At 31.1% G+C, this 22,462-nt stretch overlaps 3 protein-coding genes across 10 annotated transcripts in view; 1 reads left to right on the top strand and 2 right to left on the bottom strand.

Annotated features, from left to right (window-relative positions):
- LOC126857715 (spectrin beta chain) overlaps positions 1-12,416 on the bottom strand; it is a 32,973-nt gene extending 20,557 nt beyond the window's left edge. For all 7 annotated transcript variants that reach the window (XM_050607399.1, XM_050607401.1, XM_050607403.1 and 4 more), the window contains exon 1: positions 12,254-12,416. The gene's annotated coding sequence lies outside the window, so the exon portion shown is untranslated. The remainder of the gene's footprint in view (positions 1-12,253) is intronic.
- Positions 10,243-20,823, top strand: LOC126857741 (histone acetyltransferase Tip60-like). Its single transcript, XM_050607462.1, is given in 8 exon segments — positions 10,243-10,449; positions 13,251-13,347; positions 18,010-18,255; positions 18,360-18,417; positions 18,938-19,006; positions 19,087-20,182; positions 20,270-20,354; positions 20,356-20,823. Coding segments are annotated over 6 exon segments (1,392 nt in total). The 5' UTR covers positions 10,243-10,449; positions 13,251-13,347; positions 18,010-18,210; the 3' UTR covers positions 20,395-20,823.
- LOC126857726 (vam6/Vps39-like protein) lies at positions 13,647-17,803 on the bottom strand. 2 transcript variants are annotated; one of them, XM_050607435.1, is made up of 11 exons: positions 17,567-17,803; positions 17,299-17,472; positions 16,949-17,204; positions 16,640-16,872; positions 16,299-16,543; positions 15,778-16,194; positions 15,351-15,668; positions 14,849-15,275; positions 14,672-14,773; positions 14,203-14,527; positions 13,647-14,095 (listed from the first exon to the last, which is right to left on the bottom strand). In XM_050607435.1, exons 1-11 carry the CDS (start codon positions 17,634-17,636, stop codon positions 14,032-14,034), a joined length of 2,631 nt encoding a protein of 876 aa, XP_050463392.1. In that variant the 5' UTR covers positions 17,637-17,803; the 3' UTR covers positions 13,647-14,031. The 2 variants fall into 2 exon arrangements, with proteins under 2 accessions (XP_050463392.1, XP_050463393.1); XM_050607436.1 differs by having other exon boundaries at positions 14,672-14,767.
- Positions 20,824-22,462: the final 1,639 nt, after the last annotated feature.

Below are 22,462 nucleotides of genomic sequence, written 5' to 3'. Positions count from 1 at the left end.
CTTGTAAAAATTCAAGGAAAACCACGGTAAACCGATATGGATATCCTATAATGAACCCGACACCGAGAAGAGAAATAATAATACTTATGTAACGCGCATGTACAAGACTTGTACAAATTTATGACATATATAAATGTCAAATGTTATTTCTAATTTTTTTTTAAATATTTTATTTTTAAACGTTAAAGATTGCATGAATCATTTGAATCATTAAAAAATATTCCGTGCAATCGAGAATATATCATTTATTATCTATTATGTAATGATAATAGATAGATAATTCTCGACGTTTTAATCATCAACAAGTGTCATCAGAACTTATTTGTTACATATATTATATCATTATATACATATATTATACGCTAAAGAGATAAAACGCTACTAAAATTATATCATTTATCGTTACTCTTATTTACTCTTATTCCAAAAGGAAAAGTAGAACATGGCATTGAATATATTTCTTTCTTTTTCTGTATCAAATTAAGATTCTTTTTCAATTAACCGTCGAGATGGGAACCGATCCCGATTATTTTATGACGATATCGGCGTGTTTCCCCCAATAAAAGACGAAAGTCCGAAGAACGCGGGCATGAATGGCATTCTTAAATGTCTGGACAGTCACTTGCGATGAATTAAGAGCAATTACGCAAGTGCCGTCATACTTGATGGCTAGCATAGTAGTGGGAACGTACAGATTAATGCCTGCGTATGTAGCTAGGGCGGAGTGAAATGAATCACAAAGTGAATGACACGATAATCGAGGAAGGTTAAGTTTACTGATGACACTTTTTTACACTAATATCTCCGATGCAAGCACCAAGATGCAAATCCGGAATCTCATTCCTTAGAAAAAATCTACGTAGATCGACACACACTTAAAAAAATTTGTTTCTCAAATGCATAAATAAATATTTTGAGCAAGAGTTGTCTACTTAAATTTGGTAAGAAAATTCTCTGAAAATTTCCTGATTTTCCAGGTATTTTTGTTTTCAAAATTCCAGGTGGGGAAAATATTTTAAAGAATTTTTGCAATTTCCAAAAATAAGTTTTTTTTATTACACGCGTTTTCTAATATTTTTCATTCATATAAAGGACAAATACAAAGCCACTAAGTTTCAAGTGCTAAATTTATAAATGTACTGAAAAAACTAAAATAGCTTTTGTTAAAATAAAAATTTTTAATTTGCACATTTTCATTTTTTATCACTAAAAATTAAAATAATGAATATGAATTGCATATTTAATATTTTGTTAAGACATTCAATATTTAAACAGAAAGAGATAGATATATATTGGCGGATTGCCTATTGCTTACAGGATTGCAAAGGCAAAATTATCAAAGAGAATTTTTCTAAAAAATTCCCTGAGAATTTCAGGTTTTCCATATTTTTCCAGAAAGTAGACATCCTGAGTACGCGTACATACACATATATTTAACATGCAGATGAAAATTAGAATAAAATAAGAGAATGTTTAAAATCTTTTTCTTTTACGTGATATATATATATATATTAAATTCATTTTTATTTAAAAAAGAAATTATTAATATATATTGCAGCGCGCAATTTTCATTACGACATAAATTTGTCACGTTAACTAATTTTGACATAATACGAATATTGACTTTAAAAATTCTTTCCTGTTTAAACGAACTTTCATATTATATGTATTATCTTGCATATTCGAAAATATATAAACAAACAAATAATAACAACTATATGAACTTTTTCAGCAATTGTGTTTACGTATAATGCGCATATACCGTTGCGAAAAGCTTTATGTTGAGAAAAAGCGAGAATGGAGAACAAGAAGCTATTGTGCATCGAAATGAGAACAACCGGTCTTTACATGCATCATGAATATTAGTTCGAGACTCATAGAAGAGAATTCTGTTTAAATATATCTAGTTCGTTCTAAAACTTCTTATCATTACGCAAGCAAAAAATAAAGTCTTTTTTTTAATTCCTTCGATAATAGATATCGCAAATTATCTCTAAACTTTATTCTCTCGATTTTTCATTTTTTGAAAAAGTTTACAAAAGTAAATTAGATCATAATTAAATAATTAAAAAATAAGATCATAATCACAATATTATACTTTAAATATATTTAAGGGAATCAAATATTTTGCATTAAATATTCATATTTATACACAAAAGTATATATAAATATAAATAATATATAATATATAAATATAAATAATATATAAATGTAAAATAAACATATTATATTTCAAGGCGTTTCAAATCTTGTAAAAAATTCCCTGATTTTCCAGATATTTTTGTTCAAAATTCTAGGTAAAGAGAATATTTTAAAAATTTTTTAGGGTGATATTCTAAAATAAGTTTTTTTATTGTACGCATTTTCCAATGCTTGTCACTCATATATATATATATATATATATATAAAACACAAAGCCACTTCAGTTTCAAGTGCTAGATTTATAAATGTACTGAGAAGAAAACTGAATGGCTTTCGTTAAGAGAAAAATTTTTAATTTGCATAACACTTTCATTTTTTATCACTAAGAATTAAAATAAAAAATGTACTGCATATTCAATATTTTGTTAAGATATTAAATAGAGATAGATATATTTTTATAGCACATAATTTACATTAAACACATTAATATTAATTTAATACACATAATTCATAACTTGACTTATTGGCGGACTGCCTAGTGCTCACAATATAAGAGCAAAATTATCAGAGAGAATGAAAAAAAAAAAAAATTCCACAATCCCCTGATTTCTCCAGGTATAAAAAATTCCCTGAGAATTCCAGATTTTCCATATTTTTCCAGAGCGTAAACATCCTGACGTATATATTCCTTTAAAGATATTTTATAGAGTTTACAAAGAAACTTTATAAAGTGTGACCTCGTGACCTCAACGATATATTTTTGTCGTAACTGGAGAATCGCGTAGATAAGCGTGACGTTGTTTCCCTTAGGTGGATCTATTTTTAAGTCGACCTAAGACAAAATACGCACGGCGAGACCGATTTTGTCATCTAATCGGCACGCCATGCAAATTAAGTCGCGCGCTTGAAGCGACGCGCGTTTACGTCCGCTTTGATCCACCTTCTAGGAAGAAAGGTCTCTATATATACATGTATATGTAGCGAAAACCGTCGCAACGCCGAAGGTAAGATGAATATGTCCGCGCGCACGCACACAACGCCGAGTTATTGATTTTCTACCGGAGTCACCGTGGCGCCGGTGTCCACCGGGTACATATACTGAGAGCACCTGCATAAATGAGGAGGGGAGAAAGAAAAGGAAAAAGCAGGTAATATCTATTTTTTTTTAACTCTTAACCTTAGAATGTTCACTATGAGTGAGATTCTCTTTATCGCGATATTTTCCGAGATTACTAGAGGCAAATTTAATTACTGAAAATACAGCATTAGAAGAAAATAATAAAAAAATTAGCGACTAAGTTTTAAATATACCCCTGTGAGGTATTACATCACGAGCAGCGATCTTTATTTAATATCACGCAAAAATAACATGACGTGGAACTGTATTCTGTATTATACATATACATTATTAGAATATTAATTAATAAATAAAATCTTAATATAATAGATAAAAAATAAATAAAACAATCTTGAAGCACGTAAATTTGTAAAAATATAAATACAATCACGTCAAATTGTTTCAATTAATGACTCTGCTATCTTTAATTACAATTTATGATAAAAAATGTATATATTATTATAAATAAATCATATCGATAATACGATCGGATCATTCTCATATTAATTAAAAAAAAATATTTATCATCTTTATTATTTTTAAAATTATGGAAAATTGTTAGAAAGCGCGTTAGTCAACATGTATACAATGTAAAGTATACGGATTTTAAATACTTTGCAAAATTATTTCGCTTTTGGTTATTTAAATATATTTGATCGTTCGGACTTTGCGGTACGAATGGGCTGAGGCAAATTTTCGATACCTAAAGTCATAAGTTTTTTTAGGCACATATCGCGAGGTATGATCAGAAACCGTTACACGAGATGAATACAATTGTATTATGCTTTAAATACTTTCCGCTCCCCGTCACCGCAGACAGATCTATCGCAGAAATCACAGAGGCGTGAAGTGTATAGGTAAACGCCCTTATGATGACCCACTTTTCGCCAACATCCCTCTGTGCAGGAAACTGTGAGCTAACAAGGTTTCAAGAGTCGATAGCTTGATAAAGTTTCGAAAAGGTTTCAAATATTTTTACAATTCTCTAGACAAGTTTTCAAAGGAGTTCTGTTCAAAAAATTAAAAAAAAAAAATTAAGTTTAAAGAGTAAGATTGATTTGTCACTTAAAAAAAAAAAAAAAATAGTATAATTCCAAATCAAGCTCGGATAATTCTTAGTTTTCTATGTATTTTAAATCTATATTATAATCGCAAAAACTTCGAAAGGAAAAAAATCCAGGTTTCATATCAAAACATGATAAAAGTTCATAAAATTTAATTTTATCAGCTTTCTCGCAATTATTTCTAAGAACAACGCTAGAAAAATTCTCACAATTTACTTATAACTCGGACAGAGATTTAAAAATGGAGTTGATTCTAGAGAAAGAGGCTGCCATTTTTAAAGGTCAAAATTAGCGGAGGAGATTCAGAGGAGTAACGCGGGGTGAACGCCCTTACGATGACCTGATTTGCTCTTTCCTTAACTGAAGCACGGGAGAGTCGTCGTCGCTAAAGACCACTTGACCGTGAATTATGCGGCATAATATGAAAAGTACCGGTAAAAGTGCGAGCTACAATAATAAAATTTAGAAAGTGTGTTTATATACTTGTGTATTATGTGCGTTTTCTTGTAATTTTCTCGGAATAATTACTCGATTATTCACAGCAATCGTTCTGTCACGTGTCATCGAGAATGAAAAGAATCGCTGAATCACCAAAGTTTCATTGGTCTTGTTAAAGAGACTTGTTATGGGGCGAAAAATCGCCGCTTCGTGTTATAAATAGCATCCGCGAATGCGAAACATTGCGCTTATACAAGATATAAGTACTCGCGATTTAAATCACGTATATCTAATATCTAATGATTATAATTCATGCAAATAATTAAATTGCCTCTCGTAAAATATAACCATCGATTAATCATTTTGCTAATTATGTCAAGTATATCTCGACAAAAACGTACGTTTTATTATTTTAGTAAAAGCAGACAAAATTACAATCTCTTTGCGATTAGGTAAAAATAGGCGACAAAAAAATGATTAATTAATAATTAATACTGTATAAAAAATAGTTTGAAAATAGTCGACGAACGCTTCAATGTTTTTTTTTTTTTGCTACAATGTATACGACAAGTTATTTTAAATAACACATAATTGCAATAGACGAATAATGATTAATGAAGCGATTGCGTATCGTCAAAGGCATTCAGCATTGCACTCGCCAAGTGGCTGGTAAATAATGCAACATCATCGCGCGCGAAGTTCATCTCTAAAGATGCGTCAGTAATGTCATTCTTGACGCATCTTTAATATTGAACAACTGTCACGCTATAGATTAAATTGCATTGTTATTGTAACTTCGAACGTGAGGAATTAAGACGCTTGTCGATTAATAATGTTCGAAGAGGTGTTTGCAAAAAAATTATGTATCAATTGAGGGATATATATTTAAATAAATAAAAAAAATATATTTAATTTCAATGATTAATTCCTTTAAAAAGATCCTCGAAAAATTATTAGTTTTAGTCTGTCTAAACATATCGCGTTTGTCTCAAGCTCATATAATTTCCGGGATAGAGAAAGCATGTAATTATTGATAGTGCTAATAAAATCTGCCAGGAAATGGAGCAACGAATTAGGTCAAACCACGGATATATTATGTCGACTGTCCTCGAGCATTAATGCCTGTCCATGGCACACGGAACTTGCACTGGCATTAGCAATTTTCAGTAATCCGTACGTTCCGTTCGTCATTTGCATTCGCTCGTATATCGATAAAATTAAGTTCGTAATCGATAAATTGGGTATTGTAATCCGACGTATATGTGATTGCTTAATCGGTTTAAAAAAAATTGATCTTACTTTAAAATAATAATTAAGAAACTTTATATTTTCATTAACGTAAATTGTTCGATGAGGAGAAAAACAAGTTAGTTAAAGTCAAATAATTAGTAACGTCCTAGTTTCAAAATTAACTATAACTTTTCGATTACAGAATTTATCTCTTATCAAAATCATGCATTTTTAAATTAAATAATCTATAAATTTTTAATAATTTTTAAGATTCTTAAGAGAGAAAGAGAGAGAGAGAGAGAGAGATATTGTATAAATGAATGTCCAACTGGAATTGTATAAAGAAACATCAAATGGAAGTCCCTATTTTAGACGAAGAGCCGGTAGTTGTTATTGTACAGCTACGTCACGTCCGCATTTACGTTAATCTGCCTGTTGGGCGACTTTGTCGAAACATTTTAGTATATGAACGGAATATCGTTTTAGCTATAAAATATAAATCGTATCAAAGCTAAGTTTTATTACGTAATATATGCTAGTATTATATTAATATCTATAACAAAAGAAACAAAAAAACTTTGACAGTACGAATTTTTTAATTTTTAATTTATCTAGTGATCCTGGTATGCGTTAAGAATTTGAAAAATAATTCTATTTATTAAAATATTGAATTATGCTTTTTATTATTACTAATTGTTAACTCGAACAATTTCAATTAATGGATTTTTTATTTTTCTCGACAAATAAAAACAAAATATTCGAAGAAGTAATTTCAATAAAAATGTTTTGTATTCTGATAAAATTCTCTGAAAATTCCGATTTTTACCTTTTTTTAGTTAATATAAATATAATATAAAATAATATAAAATGTTTATAAAATATTTATAAAATGTATATAATTTATAAAATATAATATATAAAATTTTTAAATAATACTTATTTTTAAATTTAAGATAAAAATCCTTAACAAGATGTTAAGATATTAATAGTTTTTTTCCAAATTTTAATATGCAAAATAAATAATAAAAATATATTCTTCCCTCTTCTGTGTATCTTTAAAAATTATTAAATCCTCCAAAAATTACATTATTCTCAATTTGCCCATGGGATATGATAAACATGCAATAGAAACATGAAAGCTACTATCCGAAATTTGTATTTTGATTTTTTTTTTTTTTTTAAAGAAAAATGCACGGCATATGGTTTGGATTCTGCATATCTCGCTATATAACGTTTACATTACATAAGGCCTTATCTCGCAAACGAGGCTGCGCGTAATCTGGATGCGTTAACGCTTGATAACTAGGTTGCATCAAACCCTTCTGCAGACGGAAGTGCGCGATTATCGCACACTTAAAAAAATCAATATCAAAGACAGGTATCGAGTCGACGAAGCAACAGCGACACACAAAGCTTTTTCTCCTCGTCGCTTGTTTATAAAAAGAAAGGTACGAGTTCACGCGCGCGCGTACGCATCCATATACGTTTAATAACGCGATCTCCGTATTCCCGTATGGTCTCTCTCATCGAGGCATTTTCCGCTCTGAAAGTAAAGCAAGAGAGAGATTAGATTATTCGTATTCGATTGTTTTGACTCGAAAGCGCGATCACGCCTCGCGGAATCAATGTATATAGAAAAGGAAGCATCATTCGATGATTATCGCAAAAAAAAAATTGTATTAACACTGTGTGTGTGTGTGTGTGTATATATACTTCTAATATCTAGACAAGCATTTGTCACTGATAAGTATTTTTCAATCGCGCTGGACATATTCGTACATCATGACAGTTGATTAAGTAATTAAAATTCATATTCTTCTTGATTAATTTAATATTTTGTGTGTGTATACGAGTTATTATTTTGTCTTCTAATCTTTCATGTTTAATTTTTTGCGCATCAAATATTTACAGACGCTAAACTCAGACAGTATTCTGAGTCACAATACATAAATATCTAAACGCGCGAGGCTTAATGGCTTTAGATATCGAAAGTACTAATACAAAAAATATTCTCGCTCTGTTTAATCGGTTTTCAAAAAACATATACATTTGAGCCAAGGAATTCGTCTTATTAGTTTATCAAACGGGCGTGTATATGTATATTCTATATATATATATATATATATATATATATATATACATATAACTTAAAATGTAGTAGTATATTTGATCAGATCAAAATCCTTGATAATTATAAGGAATATTTGAAAATAATTATATTGCGTAATACCTTATGTTTCATTGCAGAATTGAGATTTTTTATTGCAGCCGTTATGACGTTAAAAGCAAAATTATGTGGATCTTTTATTGTTGCATCATATGTCGAAATAAATCAGTTTTTTTCATGCGACACTACTCGCGCGGTCAAAAGTATAGATGGTAAAATAAAAATAGATAAAATATATTAAAGACTTTTTTTTTTGATTCATGAATTAATTAATAGCTGTAAATCGTGATCATTGTAAGACCTATTGTAAGATTTATTTTTATTGGTCATTTTTTAACACACATGCAGATTTATTATAAATATTTCTTAATTCTACATATTTTAAAAAGTGTTTTCAATATATATTTTACTAATTTATATTAACTATCAGAGAAATGTCTTTTAATTTCTATTTTCTAATACATATATTGATAAATAGATAAACTATCTAATTAATTAATATCATGTATAATTCATCAGCTCGATTAATTTACTTGATCTTCTTCAGGAAGATAAATTACTTGCATATGCACGTGTTGAATTTCTTGGAACTTCGGCTAAATATATTTGTATATGACCTATTCTCGTTCTTTATATATTTCTATATAACTAAATTCATTTATTTTCTTAGTCTCTTAAGATATTTTCTATTCAAATGCTATATAGATATTGTATAGCCTTCCAACTTTTCTTATCTTGTATTTTAATGCTAATTATCCAATATAATGCACATATTTAATGTAACGGGATTAGAATTAAATTGATTTATTATAAATGTAACTAACAAAGTAGAATCTGCACAAATAAGTTTGCCAAGAAATTAATTCTGTTAGAACAATATTATTTGCAAATGTTTATATTCATATAAGTTTATGGTACTGACGCGTGACATATTTTATAACTGCAAGTTTTTATTAAAAAAGTACTGATATATCGATTAATATTTTTAATATCGAGATGCATTTTTCTTATTAATTGGCAATGTTATTAATTAATCATGTTTTCTAATCGAGACATATCCTCACAGAAAATCTTTAATATCATTAAAAAAACGTAAAGCAGATAAAAAAAATATTAAAAATACGCAATCCAGATAAGAAAACATTAAAAATTCCACACAATATTACTGCAACTTTACTGCAGAATATTAGAATATAATTTAATTTTGGATTTTATTAAAATGTCAACATCGTATCCTGAAATATGTATTAAATATAGTCATAAAAAAATAATTTCTCAGTTTGAATAAAAATCACAATTTTCTAGATTTAATTTTATTTAATTATTAATATAAATAAATATAAAAATATTATATATATATATATATATATTTATATTTTTTTTCTTTTTAATTAACCGTATACTTAAATTATTCTTTCCAATAAGTTCCCAAAAATTGTCAATACTTAAACAATATTTTACAAATGACAGTTAAAGCAAAAATTCAATTTTTTTTCAGGGTTATTACCCTCCTGTTTATTTCCTCTCGGTCGAGAAACTGTACTGTACATCGAACGGTGTCTCGCGCACAATGCAGCTATTCGTCGACCTTAACATTTCGCGGCATTTAATCGCTCGATTCGCGATAAAATGACTCAGCTCTAGATTCGGCATCGTGACGAAATCGTTCATAATCCACAAGGAGGCAACTTTGCCAATACTGACCGATACTGAAGCCATTAAATCACATTAGCCCACTAAGTTGCAAACTACTATACTCCTGGATGAAAAATATCCTTTGTACGTGCAAATTTAAATAAAGGCAAGTTAAGAAAAAATTTCTTTCAAGATAATTAGCATGTATTGCTATCTATTTTTTATTAAAAAAAAAAAAATTATATATATATATATATATATATATATATATATCCGCAACTCTCTCAGAATTAACTCCCCTTCTCTTCGACAAGTCAACATCATTGCGTGTATTCCTGAAATAGCGCATGCCGCGTAAATGATACGTCGGCATATATGCTTCTCCCCCCTGCACATCTACGCACGCACGCACGCACGCACTTCCGTCAAACGCGGTGCGGTCAGCGTGCGATGGACGCGTAACCGGGAGGCGGAAGTGCTCGTAAATCGAGGAAACCTGGTTACCTTCGCGAGGTTATACCTGGCGCGCACACATCGTGAATGTCACGTGAATTCATTCGCGGATCCGCCGTTGTGTTCTGGCGGGACGGAAAGCACCGTTGTCGCCAGATAAGAGCGGATCAAATAGCAGTTATGTGGCAAGTGACACATTTAAAGTTACGACACACAAAATATTTTAAAATTTAAGTTATTGTAATTAAATGCTGTTGAGAAAGAGAGATAAAAAAACTTTTCAAATATTACTAAAAAGAAAAAAAAAAAAATGAAACTTTAATTAAGTGACACTATTTATTAAGAAGACAATAAAGATGAGAATCTGTAAAATATGTTTAATTCAATCTTCGAATTCTGTCTCATCGCACGACTCGATAATGTTTTTTTTTTATGATAATTCTTGCATAACGATTTACCTAGCAATGATAAAAGTGATAAAGCTAAATTGACATGGAACTCGAAAGCCTTCAAATTTAAATGAAAAACGTATGTCAAGTATGTAGAAAAAAATTTCAAATTTATAGACAACGAAAAAAGATAAAAAAAAATGCTGTAAAATATAAAAAATTAATTGTTCAAAAATATATAAAATCACACTTGACAACTAGTATCTAGTTACATATTATTACGTATTATCTGGTTACATATTATTAATCGAACTCGAGTCTACGTCATAAATTGAACATCTTGAACTTTACCATTAAGTATTATTTCATATTATTAATTTTTAGTCGATGCTACATGACTTCGGACTTACTCTCTTCGTAAAGCACCTTCCATATACACATACACACACACACACACACTCGTAAATCGAAAAAAAATTTACTACTTCACACACGGTATGATCTCGCCTCTCGGAAGACTCGCTATATACGAGTACGCTTATATCGCTCCGATGAAATCGCGAAGCAGGTACAAGGACGAGTTTATCTCGCGCAATCGAAGCGCGAGATCGCTTTATTTGCCCTCCACGCCCATTGACATCAATTTAAAATTAAACGCTATACACGCGCCGACGCCACTTACGCGGCGATCGCGATTTTTGACGCATCGAGTACCGAGTACCATCGAATACTTCGTCTTTGAGTACGACGATAAAATTTCGGAAAAACTGAGAGATTCGTTTTTTTTTTATCTCACCACGTTACGAGCGTGACAAGTCACGTAGTTACGTTTTTGATTCGCTTCTCGACGCGTTCAATGGATCGCGCCGGGAATTAGGTCACCGGCAGATAGGTCGTCTTGACAGGTGAACAAAAACCAGCGAGCGGGCGGACGGACGGGGAGGGAGGGAGGGAGGGGGGAGAGGGGGCAGAGATGGGGAAAGAGAGAGGAGGCGGAAATTAAAGTCGACCGATACAACGGGAGACCTTTAACGAAATATATATATATATATATATACATATATACGAGCTACGAAACCGATCGACGACGCCCTACAATCGTGGCATCACGCGACGGAGGAGTAACACCGAGCGGACACGTCGCGATACACCGCGAGGAAGATTTTTCCGTCCCTCCCCCCCTCCCCTCCTATCCTCTCCGATTTCTGCAGCCCCCTCGGCTGCGGAGATGATTCGATCGCGCGCATAGTGGAACGCGTTCCCCAGCGACGAAGGTGGCAGCGGCAGCGGTAATCGATGCCGGTAGGGTTCCCCGACTCCGCGGGCGCTCGTCGACGACGACGACGACGATGATGACGTCGTCGCGCGGTCGCCGCCGACGCAGGAACCCGAGCGGTGAATGCGATACCTAGTCATTATTGACAACGATGATATAGGGTCGTGGCGACGGACAGACACATCGATAGTCTCGATATGACGTGACCACCGGTACTACTGTACGACACTAGGGAGAAGCTGAAGCGGCACGCCATTTTTATCCCGACGCACAAATACCACTCGTCACCGCGGCGGCTCCGTAGTTTCGCATACTTTTCTCTGGTTATCGAAGGATACTTACCCTCACGTAAGGACACCCCGTGGCACCGTTCTGTCCCGTAATTCGCATAAAAGTCTCTGTCTCCTCTCTCTCTCTCTCTCTCTCTCTCGCCCGGTGTACACAAAAGAAAAACCCACCAAATAACGATCCGACACCAAGCCACCCGTCCACACACTCGACCGGCGCGCAACCGACTGAGTGTGACGCGGCGTTCACCTACGCCGCCGCAGCTAGTCCCTTTTGCGCGAGACGCACGGAGGCTGCGGCGTCGGCGTACTGCGACTGCGCAGAATCGACGCGGAAAGTTGGAAAAAACGCGACGAGGAATGCGCGGCGCCACGATTTTACTTCCGACCGTCTCTCTTTCGGGATGTTATTGCGGTATAATCGGTTTCTCGAAATCTTGGATCTCCTATATATTATATTTTCTGATCAAAATACGTGAGTTTGAAATATATGATTTCATTTTGTCACATTTTGTGTAGGACATATGTCGATGCGATTGTACGAGCTTTTTCTTCGAATAGAAATAAATATGGACAAATATTTATTTTATTTTACGAATTATTTTAAGAAATATTCTGATGATACGTAGCCTCTCAAATCGCAATTACAAAAAGATCGTTTTCTGTCATGATTTACGTGTCGTATGCAATTGTGTATGTCAATGCAAATTTTTTCTTTATATTGAATATAATATTAATCGAAAAATTGTATATATTTTTGTCAATATATATATATATATATATATATATATATATATATATATATGTTGAGCGATTAATTTTTTTTTCGAAGAAAATATCTCAGTGAGTAAAATTAATCATGTATACTTTTAATTTTATACTTTTGGCAAAAATTTTGAGATAAAAACAATATCTATCATCGCGTATCAATATTATAATTTCTTTCTATGGCATATATATGAATAAAATATGAATTACTTTGGATAAAAAGAGATATGACATAATAATCACTATTCTCATCTGTACTGTACCCGCTTTATCTTATTCCCCAGGCGTAGGAATACAAGACGTCGCTCATGACATCATCAATCCTGTTTACTCGTATTCTGGACCGCGGGCACGCCCTATCCTCCGTGTTTCTCTTATAATGTAAGTTTTTTTCTCGTTACAATACACAAATGCACGCCGCATATTATGCTTATCGTTATCGCATATCGTGAGCAAAAGAATCCGCGGCACTTGTGCGAAAGGGCTACGTTCCGATTTCGAAAGTTTCAATTTCGAATATCACGCGCGCGATTACGTAGCCAATCACATAGCTTCAGCATCAATAGATTTGTTCTTTGTAGCTACATTGTAATTCATTTTTTTTTATCCCATCAATATTTATATACTTATTTTATTTTAAATGCACAAAAAGAATAATGTAATGCAACAAAGATCATAGATGTTCTCAAAATTTTATTTCTTTTACAACTACTTTGCTGCAAAACATTTTGTAAAAGCACAAAGAAGTAGAATATTTTGCTTTTACATCTTTATAATATTTATTTTTATTCTTAACTCTTATAGCATGTAACATAAAAAGTGTAAAGAAAGAAATTGCAAAAATTAAGAGAGATTTTTTATGAGAAATAGTTTTGATGATAATAATTAAGAGTTTTTTCTAAATAGAAATATTTTTCTAAATAATCTTTGAATTTTATGTATAATATATATCTCAAAATTTCATATTTCATATATGAAACCTATATAAAAAGAACATACATTTAATATATAAAATCTTAGATATATAATTGTGATTATATAAGGTGGGGCTAGCTCTGCTATTTTTTATCCTTTGCGATCTTGACAAGAATAATGTACTATATCACCATTAGGATACCTCGCAAAAGCACTGAGAAAAGAGAACTAATTAATGTCATATAAATATAATTTGTAATAAATATAATTTGATAGGTTTTATACTTTGAATTATAAAACCTATAATATATATACACATACCTTTGGTTGCCAAAGCGTTTTTTACAAACTGGACATATATTAAACTCTGTCATGAGGACGCTCTGTGACTCGTAATGCATTCGTTGTTCCTGTACTTGTAAATGCTCCGCGTAAAGCAGCCCTTTGAGAACCTGCGTTCTTCGCCTCGCATTCAAATTATTTTGCAAACCAACTTCTAAGAAATGTTTTATTCTACCAATAGGTACAGAATCCGGTAAAACTTTCAGGGCTTTCATAGGATTTATTTTTGAGGCATGTTCCTCTAATAATTGAAGGGCCATCTCTAAATCTGGTTGTGCCGTTCTTTGAATTTCTGGATTACAACCTTGACAAAAGAAAATATAACATATAACTATAATATTATATAATTATAATTATATATATATATATATATATATATATATATATATATATATATACATATATATAAATGATAAAAGAGATCTTATTTATATATAAATGTTTATACCAGCCATTAAAACTCCTTCATTATCAGGTTTCAACAACTGCTGAATTAGTAAAACATACACTTCGTCAGCATTGTCCGTTTGTTTTTCTGCACAATCTTGATCTTGAGATAATTTCCAATTAATTATATAACCTTTTATTTTATATTTAATATAGAAAAATTTTAAGATTTACTTACTTTGATATCTTGTATATACATTTTGGCAATATTGTATTGCGCGCGGTATATCATTCAAAAGATTGATATATATCGATATAGCTTGTTGATGACGACCGAGCCGTCCAAGTATAATTGCACGTTCCTCGAACAAACAGTCAAATGGAAAATGCACCAATATTGTTTCAGGTGTATAATATGTTGATTTCTCTAAAAATTGTTGCAATTTCTGTCTTATGTGTTGTGAGGCTTCTTTCTCTGCTGGTGTTGCATTAGCATTCATGGAGTTTAGACATTTCTCTTTATACTGATGTATCAAAACATTATGGAATAACATATTAGTGTCTTCCCAAACATGTACCACATGTTCCAGGTACTGTATTACTAAGTCTTTATGGAAACGTAAGAGGTAATCTAATATCTTTGGTCTAGGTAAATGTTCGACTTCCTGCAAATTAACGGAATGCATTAATAAAAATAATTGAATGCATAAAAACATGTAAAATAAATGTATATATAGCACCTGTATATCTTCCATAAATATTCTGAGGCCTTGTTCAGGATCCTCTGTTAAAACCCATCCAGCAAATTTCAAAATTAGATCCATATGATCCTTGCCGAGATGCTGTAAATACTGTATAGTTCTCTCAGTGCCTTTTAGACTGGAATCGTTCTCTTTTGCATGCTTCTCCAAAAGTTCCAATGCTTTCTTATGTTGTCCTTTGGTTTGATATAATATAATGAGTTCTGGATATTTCTGATGCATTAACAAAGTTTTCTCTGCTTCTGCTAAATGACAGTGATTCAGTCTAAGTAAAGGTGCTACCAAAGCATCAGTGGTCTGAAACAAAATTCATTAAATATTTATTCTGTAAATAGTTTTTATGAGACTTTATTTAATATGCAATTTTTTTATTGTCTTCTCTTCTTGTTTTTTTTTTCTTTTTTACCTGTAAGTAACACTTTAAAAGAGTAGTATCAATGATCTTCAAAAGTTGTTCCGTAGCTACTGCAGTTAGATTCTTTTCTCCATTTACTCCATCCTTTTCTTTATTAAGCTCTTTATCTTTTGCCATTAGTTTATGCCTAACTTCAGTTAGAAAAACTATTAATGCACGTAAACCTTTTTCCAATTCATGATCTTGCAGTTTTGGCAAGCTAGGTGATGGTTCACTAGGTTCATGAGTGTTGGTCGATGGTGCTAAATCTGGGAATAATCTAATTACTTCATATGGATCAGTCCCCAGTTTTAAAAACAAATCCATCGCCTCTTGGAATCGCTTATTGTAGAACAAATAATGTGCATATAATGTTTGTATTTTATATGTCTGCCTAGCTTTCTCCTCATCTGTTATGTCTGATAAATTCTAAAAAAAAATATATATGTATGTATGAAACTATATAATTAACATTTTAAGCATTTTAAAATATAAATTATAATCTTATTGATATATAAATATAATTAACATACAGTTAATTGTAATGCCAATTGAAACTGATTTTGCTCTAGCAATGTTCTAATCTGTAAAGTAACATCAATTGCTTTAATACACCAAATCTGACTAATGGATGCCACAAAGACTTTTCCCTGTTTGCATCGATATATAAGTCTAGCTTTATTTAAATCTCTTATTGTCTGAATATGTAGACATCCTTCTAATGTATACACCTCTAATCTCTCATGCACAATACCTAATAGGTAAGGATCATCCCATGCTGAAAATCATAATAAAAATTTAGTCAATTGCAATTTAAAGAAAGAAATAAAAAGAAAAATAATAAAACAAAAAAAATAAAGTTTATTCTGTATACCTATTGCACTAGGTGCATCCGACCATTTTACAGGACTGTGTTGAACCAACTCTCCTTTTGTATCCATAACAAATGATTGAAAATCCTTTCCCAATACAAAAGAATTGTCTGATAATTTTGTGATACTTGGTTCTGGAGATTTACCAGTGGGAAAGAGTTCTTTAGGTTTATCGTTCAAATCATAAATAGTATAAGATAATCCACGAAATCCTAATATCAATGTTTCACCGCACCTTAATAATTAATATTAAGTTGATCAGATAAAGCTATTATATTGAGATATTTTAATAACTTTCCAATATGTATTACCATGCTAATTGACGAGGTATGTCTGGCACAGTTAACTCAAAATCATTAAATTCTTCAAACTTTTTTCCCTTCCAGTAATATAATTGTAATTTACGTTTAACAGCGACACATAAGCGCACTACAGTATTTTTTTTTCCTGTCAGACTCTGTGTTGACTGAACATCCAAAGTGAATAGAGTAGCACCTCGAGTTTTTGGTAATTGACATATTTGTTGAAAATTTGGTGAATTTAAATCGTGACAGCATACAATATTATCTGTAATTTTCATGATTAAAAATCAATGCATAAAAATATATTGGCTATATAAATTAATACATTAAAAAGAAAAGTGGTATTATCTTAGATATACCTGTCAAGATGATCAATAAATTATACTCTGGTACAACATCTATCTGATTGATTCGTTTTTTGTTAAAGTTCTTACTATGACGTAATAATTCCAGCTTATGACTATCATTAAACACTGGTGGAACATTGTACATAAGAAGATGACCCTCTCTTGTGCCTATTAATAAGTTATCATCTAAAATAAACAACAAACACAGTAAGCGATAAATATTCCAGTCCATCGAGAATAATTTCTAATAATTTGATTATGTATACTAAGAATTATTAACCATAAGCAGCCATAGATTCGATTTGCACAGTAATATTTAATATAGACGTTTCCTCGTAAGCGTCATGCATTGTTGTGGTTTAAAAATGATATCCTATACGTCAATTAAATTTTTCAAATTGTCAATTGAATATTTTTCTTCTTTTCTGTATGACTTTTCGTGAATTATAATTGCATTGGAGTATTCTTTATTCTTTTCATAACTGTCAGTTCTGTCAGCTGATACTGACACCTTACTAGAGTCCTAAATAATCAGAGAAGCAACAATAGTGTCTCGCTTGCTGATTGGCTGATCCCGCAGCTGTCCATTTGTAAATATACGTTTGCAGCAGTGAATTGGTAATTGTAAATATACGTTTTGAAATGTCTTAATAGCTTAGGAATATTAAAAATGTTTTTTTTTTTTAGAAAATAACATTACAAATATATCTTTTTTCACTACAGTATACTGATTGCGGTTAATTTGTTATGGGCTCAACATGACGATCGTGGGAAACATGGAGAGGGTAACGATGTTGCTTCTCTGATTATTTAGGACTCTAGATATTATTGGTGATTGACCATCTTTAATAGTACATCATCTTTGGTCTAAAGCTTCAAAACAAGATTTCTTTCGGTGATAAATTTGTCGAATTTTTAATTGAAATGATCGAAGAACACGACGAACAAGAAACAATATGCGATTCAGTGGTAAGTGATGTAATACATCAAATGCGAAGACACTGTCGAATTATTTGGAAAAACATACAAACTCTGAATATATAAATATGATTATATTCTAACCTTACTTTTAGAATTCACTGGTTGAAGGTTGTCGTTTACCAGTCAGAATGTTTACCACGGATGATTGGCGTAAGTAAATTACATATATTGTTTTGTTAGTACTCTAACAAACGTTTTATTATAAAAAAAGGAAATTTTTTCCTTTTCTTTTTGTTTAAAAGACTAAACTGTAATCTGCCTTGATGAGATTGGTTGTAAACTATCATTAAATTGTAGGACAAAATACATAAATACAAAGTTCTATTGCTAAAAATATTAATAGATTATATAAAGATTTAAAAAACGTTTTGATTATAGAATTATTTATGTTGATTTGTATCACTTCCTATGATAACTATCTTCATCTATATATATACATTTCTCATAAGATTGATTCTATTTTTTATGTAACATTTAAGTTTAAGTATTAGAAGTTTAAGTATTTAGATAATGCAAATTGTTTGTAATAAATTTTGTAATAGCTAAGATAGCAAATTATGTATAATATATTAATTTTAAAATATATAATATCATCTTAATAATTTTATATATAAATATATAATAATCATCTTAATAATAAAATAACTTCAGCTGATTATTCTATCTGTAGCTCTTGCCGAAATCATCAGTGTCAAAGAAGTACAAGGTGTCAAATGTTATTATGTACATTATGTGGATTGTAAGTAAATAATTTACGACTTAGACCATTTGAGTGTAAAAATCTTAAGTGATATTATTATTATAATTATGCTATTTTAGTCAACAAACGATTAGATGAATGGGTCATGGAGGATTGTTTGGATACTAGGAAAGTCCAATATCCTCGTCGTGAAGGAACGACACCAGGAACTGGTGCAGCAACACCAAAAAAGCAGGCTGCTAGTAGACCTCCTAGTCCGAGTAGTGTTAGTAATGAACCAGTTAATGGTAATGCTGTGCTACAAGCTGCACTGCAAAAGAAAATGTCTAGAAAAAGAAAGGCGACATTTCTAGAAAATGAAGATTCTCAGGATGGTCCGCCACAAACACCTGCACCAAACACACCAGGTCCTAGACCTACTGGCTCCCTAGTAGCGCATCAGAATGATGATGTAGTCACAAGGATGAAAAATGTAGAATTAATTGAACTAGGCCGTCATAGAATAAAACCATGGTACTTTAGCCCATATCCACAGGAGATGGTAAATTTAAATTGTATATATATCTGCGAGTTCTGTCTGAAATATAGGAAGAATCGAAAATGTTTGGAGAGACATTTAGTCAAATGTAATCTACGTCATCCACCTGGAAATGAGATATATAGGAAAGGATCTATTTCATTTTTCGAGATTGATGGTCGCAAGAATAAGAACTATGCACAAAACCTTTGTTTGTTAGCAAAGCTATTCCTGGATCACAAAACTCTCTATTATGACACAGATCCCTTTTTGTTCTATGTAATGACAGAATTTGACAGCAGAGGATTTCATATAGTTGGCTATTTTTCTAAGGAAAAGGGATCGACAGAAGATCACAATGTAGCATGTATTCTAACACTGCCACCGTACCAGAGAAGAGGTTACGGCAAGCTCTTGATAGAATTTTCATATGAGCTATCGAAATTTGAAGGAAAGACCGGTTCTCCCGAAAAGCCACTGTCCGATTTAGGTTTGCTTTCGTATCGAAGTTATTGGGCGCACACAATACTCGATATCCTATTAAATTTAAAGCCTGTGGTGGAGAATGAGAAACCACAGATAACAATAAACGAAATCTCCGAGATTACGTCGATTAAAAAGGAGGACGTAATATCGACTTTGCAAAATCTGAATCTCATTAATTACTACAAAGGACAATATATTGTGACACTAAATAGGTAATTCATTACCAAGATGAAAGGAGATTAGCTACAATTTACCTAATTTGATGAGATCTTCATCTTGAGGTATATGTTTATTTGCAGGGATATTATTGAACAACATACATCTGCGATGGAAAAGAGACAGATTAGGATAGATCCTAAATGTCTGCATTGGACACCGAAAGACTGGAGTGTTAGGGCTAAATGGTGAAAAAACCCTGAAATGACAATAAGTTGATGCTGATTTATTTTGAAATTATTTTTCAGGAGATTTCCAGAAGTAATTACGGTTGATGGATATGCAAAAGTTGTACATATTAATATACATATATAAATTAATCTTTGACCTCTCAATGGTCTAGCGTTTTATAAGACTGTATTTGGCATTGTGTACGCTTATCGCTATGTAGAGACTCGTCGACGTATGAAAATTTTAATTGTAGAGAATTAAGGTCATACGGCACGAGTGATTGACGGGGTAAAAAATATTTGCTGTAATGATATATATCTTAAAACCAAATGCAATGTTTTAATATGGTGGTTAGAATTTTTTTAAAGGTGCGCAAAAACGACTGTTGTTGCTATGCCATAGTCGATATGTATAAAAAATCTATTAATTTTGTAGTATTGTAAATAAATGTGATTTTATAACATACTTACAATATCTCAATAGCTCAAGCGGTATTCAAATTTTATAGAGAACTATTTGTATAGACTCAATACTCAAACTGCTGTTTATAATCCGGTTTTTAGTATGCAAGAGGACAAAGTGTAGACATATACATCATACCCATTGAGTATATGTAAATTTGTACACATCTTTTTACATTGTTATTGTATATTTTCCCGTGGTATAGTTGAGATAATTTAGATAGTATTATAAAATGAGTACTCATCAAAAGTGTATATTGCGTATTTGTATGTATTGACTATCTATACAATAGGCAAGCAATCTTATTTCAAAAATTTTTAGCTATCATCATTTTTATTGATTGTATCATTAAAATCAAGAATTTAAATAATTTACTAAATTCCTAATGTTTTACTGAATGCCGTTCGTGGAATTTACTTTTCATTTGTGATTTTACACAATTCAAATATTGAATTTTTATAGCTTATATAGTCAATGTTTATATATTATAAAATTATAGATGAAGAGCGTTCCTTAATGTAGATGATCATGTTTTTTTTTTTTTTTTGTAATAGAAAGAAGAGTTATATATAGTTACCAATATAAAAAAAAAATAAATAAATTTCAGTTTTTCAATCAATCCTTTTTTTTAATTCTCATTAGAACTTATATTGAATATGTGATTTACATAGAATTACATGATATTTCAATATATCTATCTAATTTATTGTATATATTTTTTTATAAGAAAAATATTCTCGCAAAATATGCCGAGAGTTTCTCGCGTTTACATATAAAATTTTATAAGAATACATGTAGTGAAAAAATTTACGCGATTAGTCATAAAAGTTATTTATTGTTGTAATAACGACAAAAATTCTCTTTATGGCTAATAAAGTCAATAAAATTAATTAAAACTTTATGTAGATTCAATAAAAATTCAAGTTAATTTAACTTGGTTAATTGGAAAAAACTAGAAGAATTTATATCGTAAAATTTATAAAATTTATGTATATATATATATATATATATATATTTTATTTTTTTCTAGTGACATTCTTTTCCAGGTAAAAAGAAGAAAATAAAAGTTTTTATTTTACATTCCATTATGTACTAATTCGATAGGAGTTTTACGTACAGAGAATTTCTAGCACAATACATTTTTATTGCCTATATTACATAATAGATCAGTCACGTTATCGTCTTTAAAAAATAGTTTGCTCGTATGAATATAAATTACAATTTCACTTTCACTCACACACACACACACAGATTCGCGACAGCTTTATTTCGGTGAGCGAGAAGATAAAAGAAAACACTCTTTAGAGACACGACTTTTTAAATACAGCATCTTTTATGTGTGTATGTATATATGTATATATATAGATATATAGATATATTTTTTTTTATATTCAACAGTAACATCACAGTAGCTTCATATACAATAAATCTTTGTTCATAATTTTATCTGTATTTTTGTATTCGTTACCACGCAAGCGTGACACGGCGAGTTCCTAAAATATCATCACGTGAATACGACGACAAGCGAGAAGGAAGAAACTCGTGTGTGCACGCACTTTTCATTTAATTGTCTCAGGTCAACAATGATCTCATACCGATATGATCGCATGAAACTGGAAACACTTTTTTTGATATCGTAAATC

The sequence above is a fragment of the Cataglyphis hispanica genome, chromosome 22 (genome assembly GCF_021464435.1).
Source record: "Cataglyphis hispanica isolate Lineage 1 chromosome 22, ULB_Chis1_1.0, whole genome shotgun sequence".
Classification (NCBI taxonomy): domain Eukaryota; kingdom Metazoa; phylum Arthropoda; class Insecta; order Hymenoptera; family Formicidae; genus Cataglyphis; species Cataglyphis hispanica.
Note: the sequence above shows the minus strand (reverse complement) of the source record. Positions and strands in the feature narration are given on the sequence as shown.

Excerpts from the sequence above, each read along its gene's own strand:
- LOC126857726 (XM_050607435.1), bottom strand. The coding sequence starts at position 17,636 with ATGCATGACGCTTACGAGGAAACGTCTATATTAAATATTACTGTGCAA. Across the intron at positions 16,544-16,639 it reads GGATGCACCTAGTGCAATAG|CATGGGATGATCCTTACCTA; the intron begins GTATACAGAATA and ends TATGATTTTCAG. Across the intron at positions 14,096-14,202 it reads AAACGCTTTGGCAACCAAAG|TGCTTTTGCGAGGTATCCTA; the intron begins GTATGTGTATAT and ends CTCTTTTCTCAG.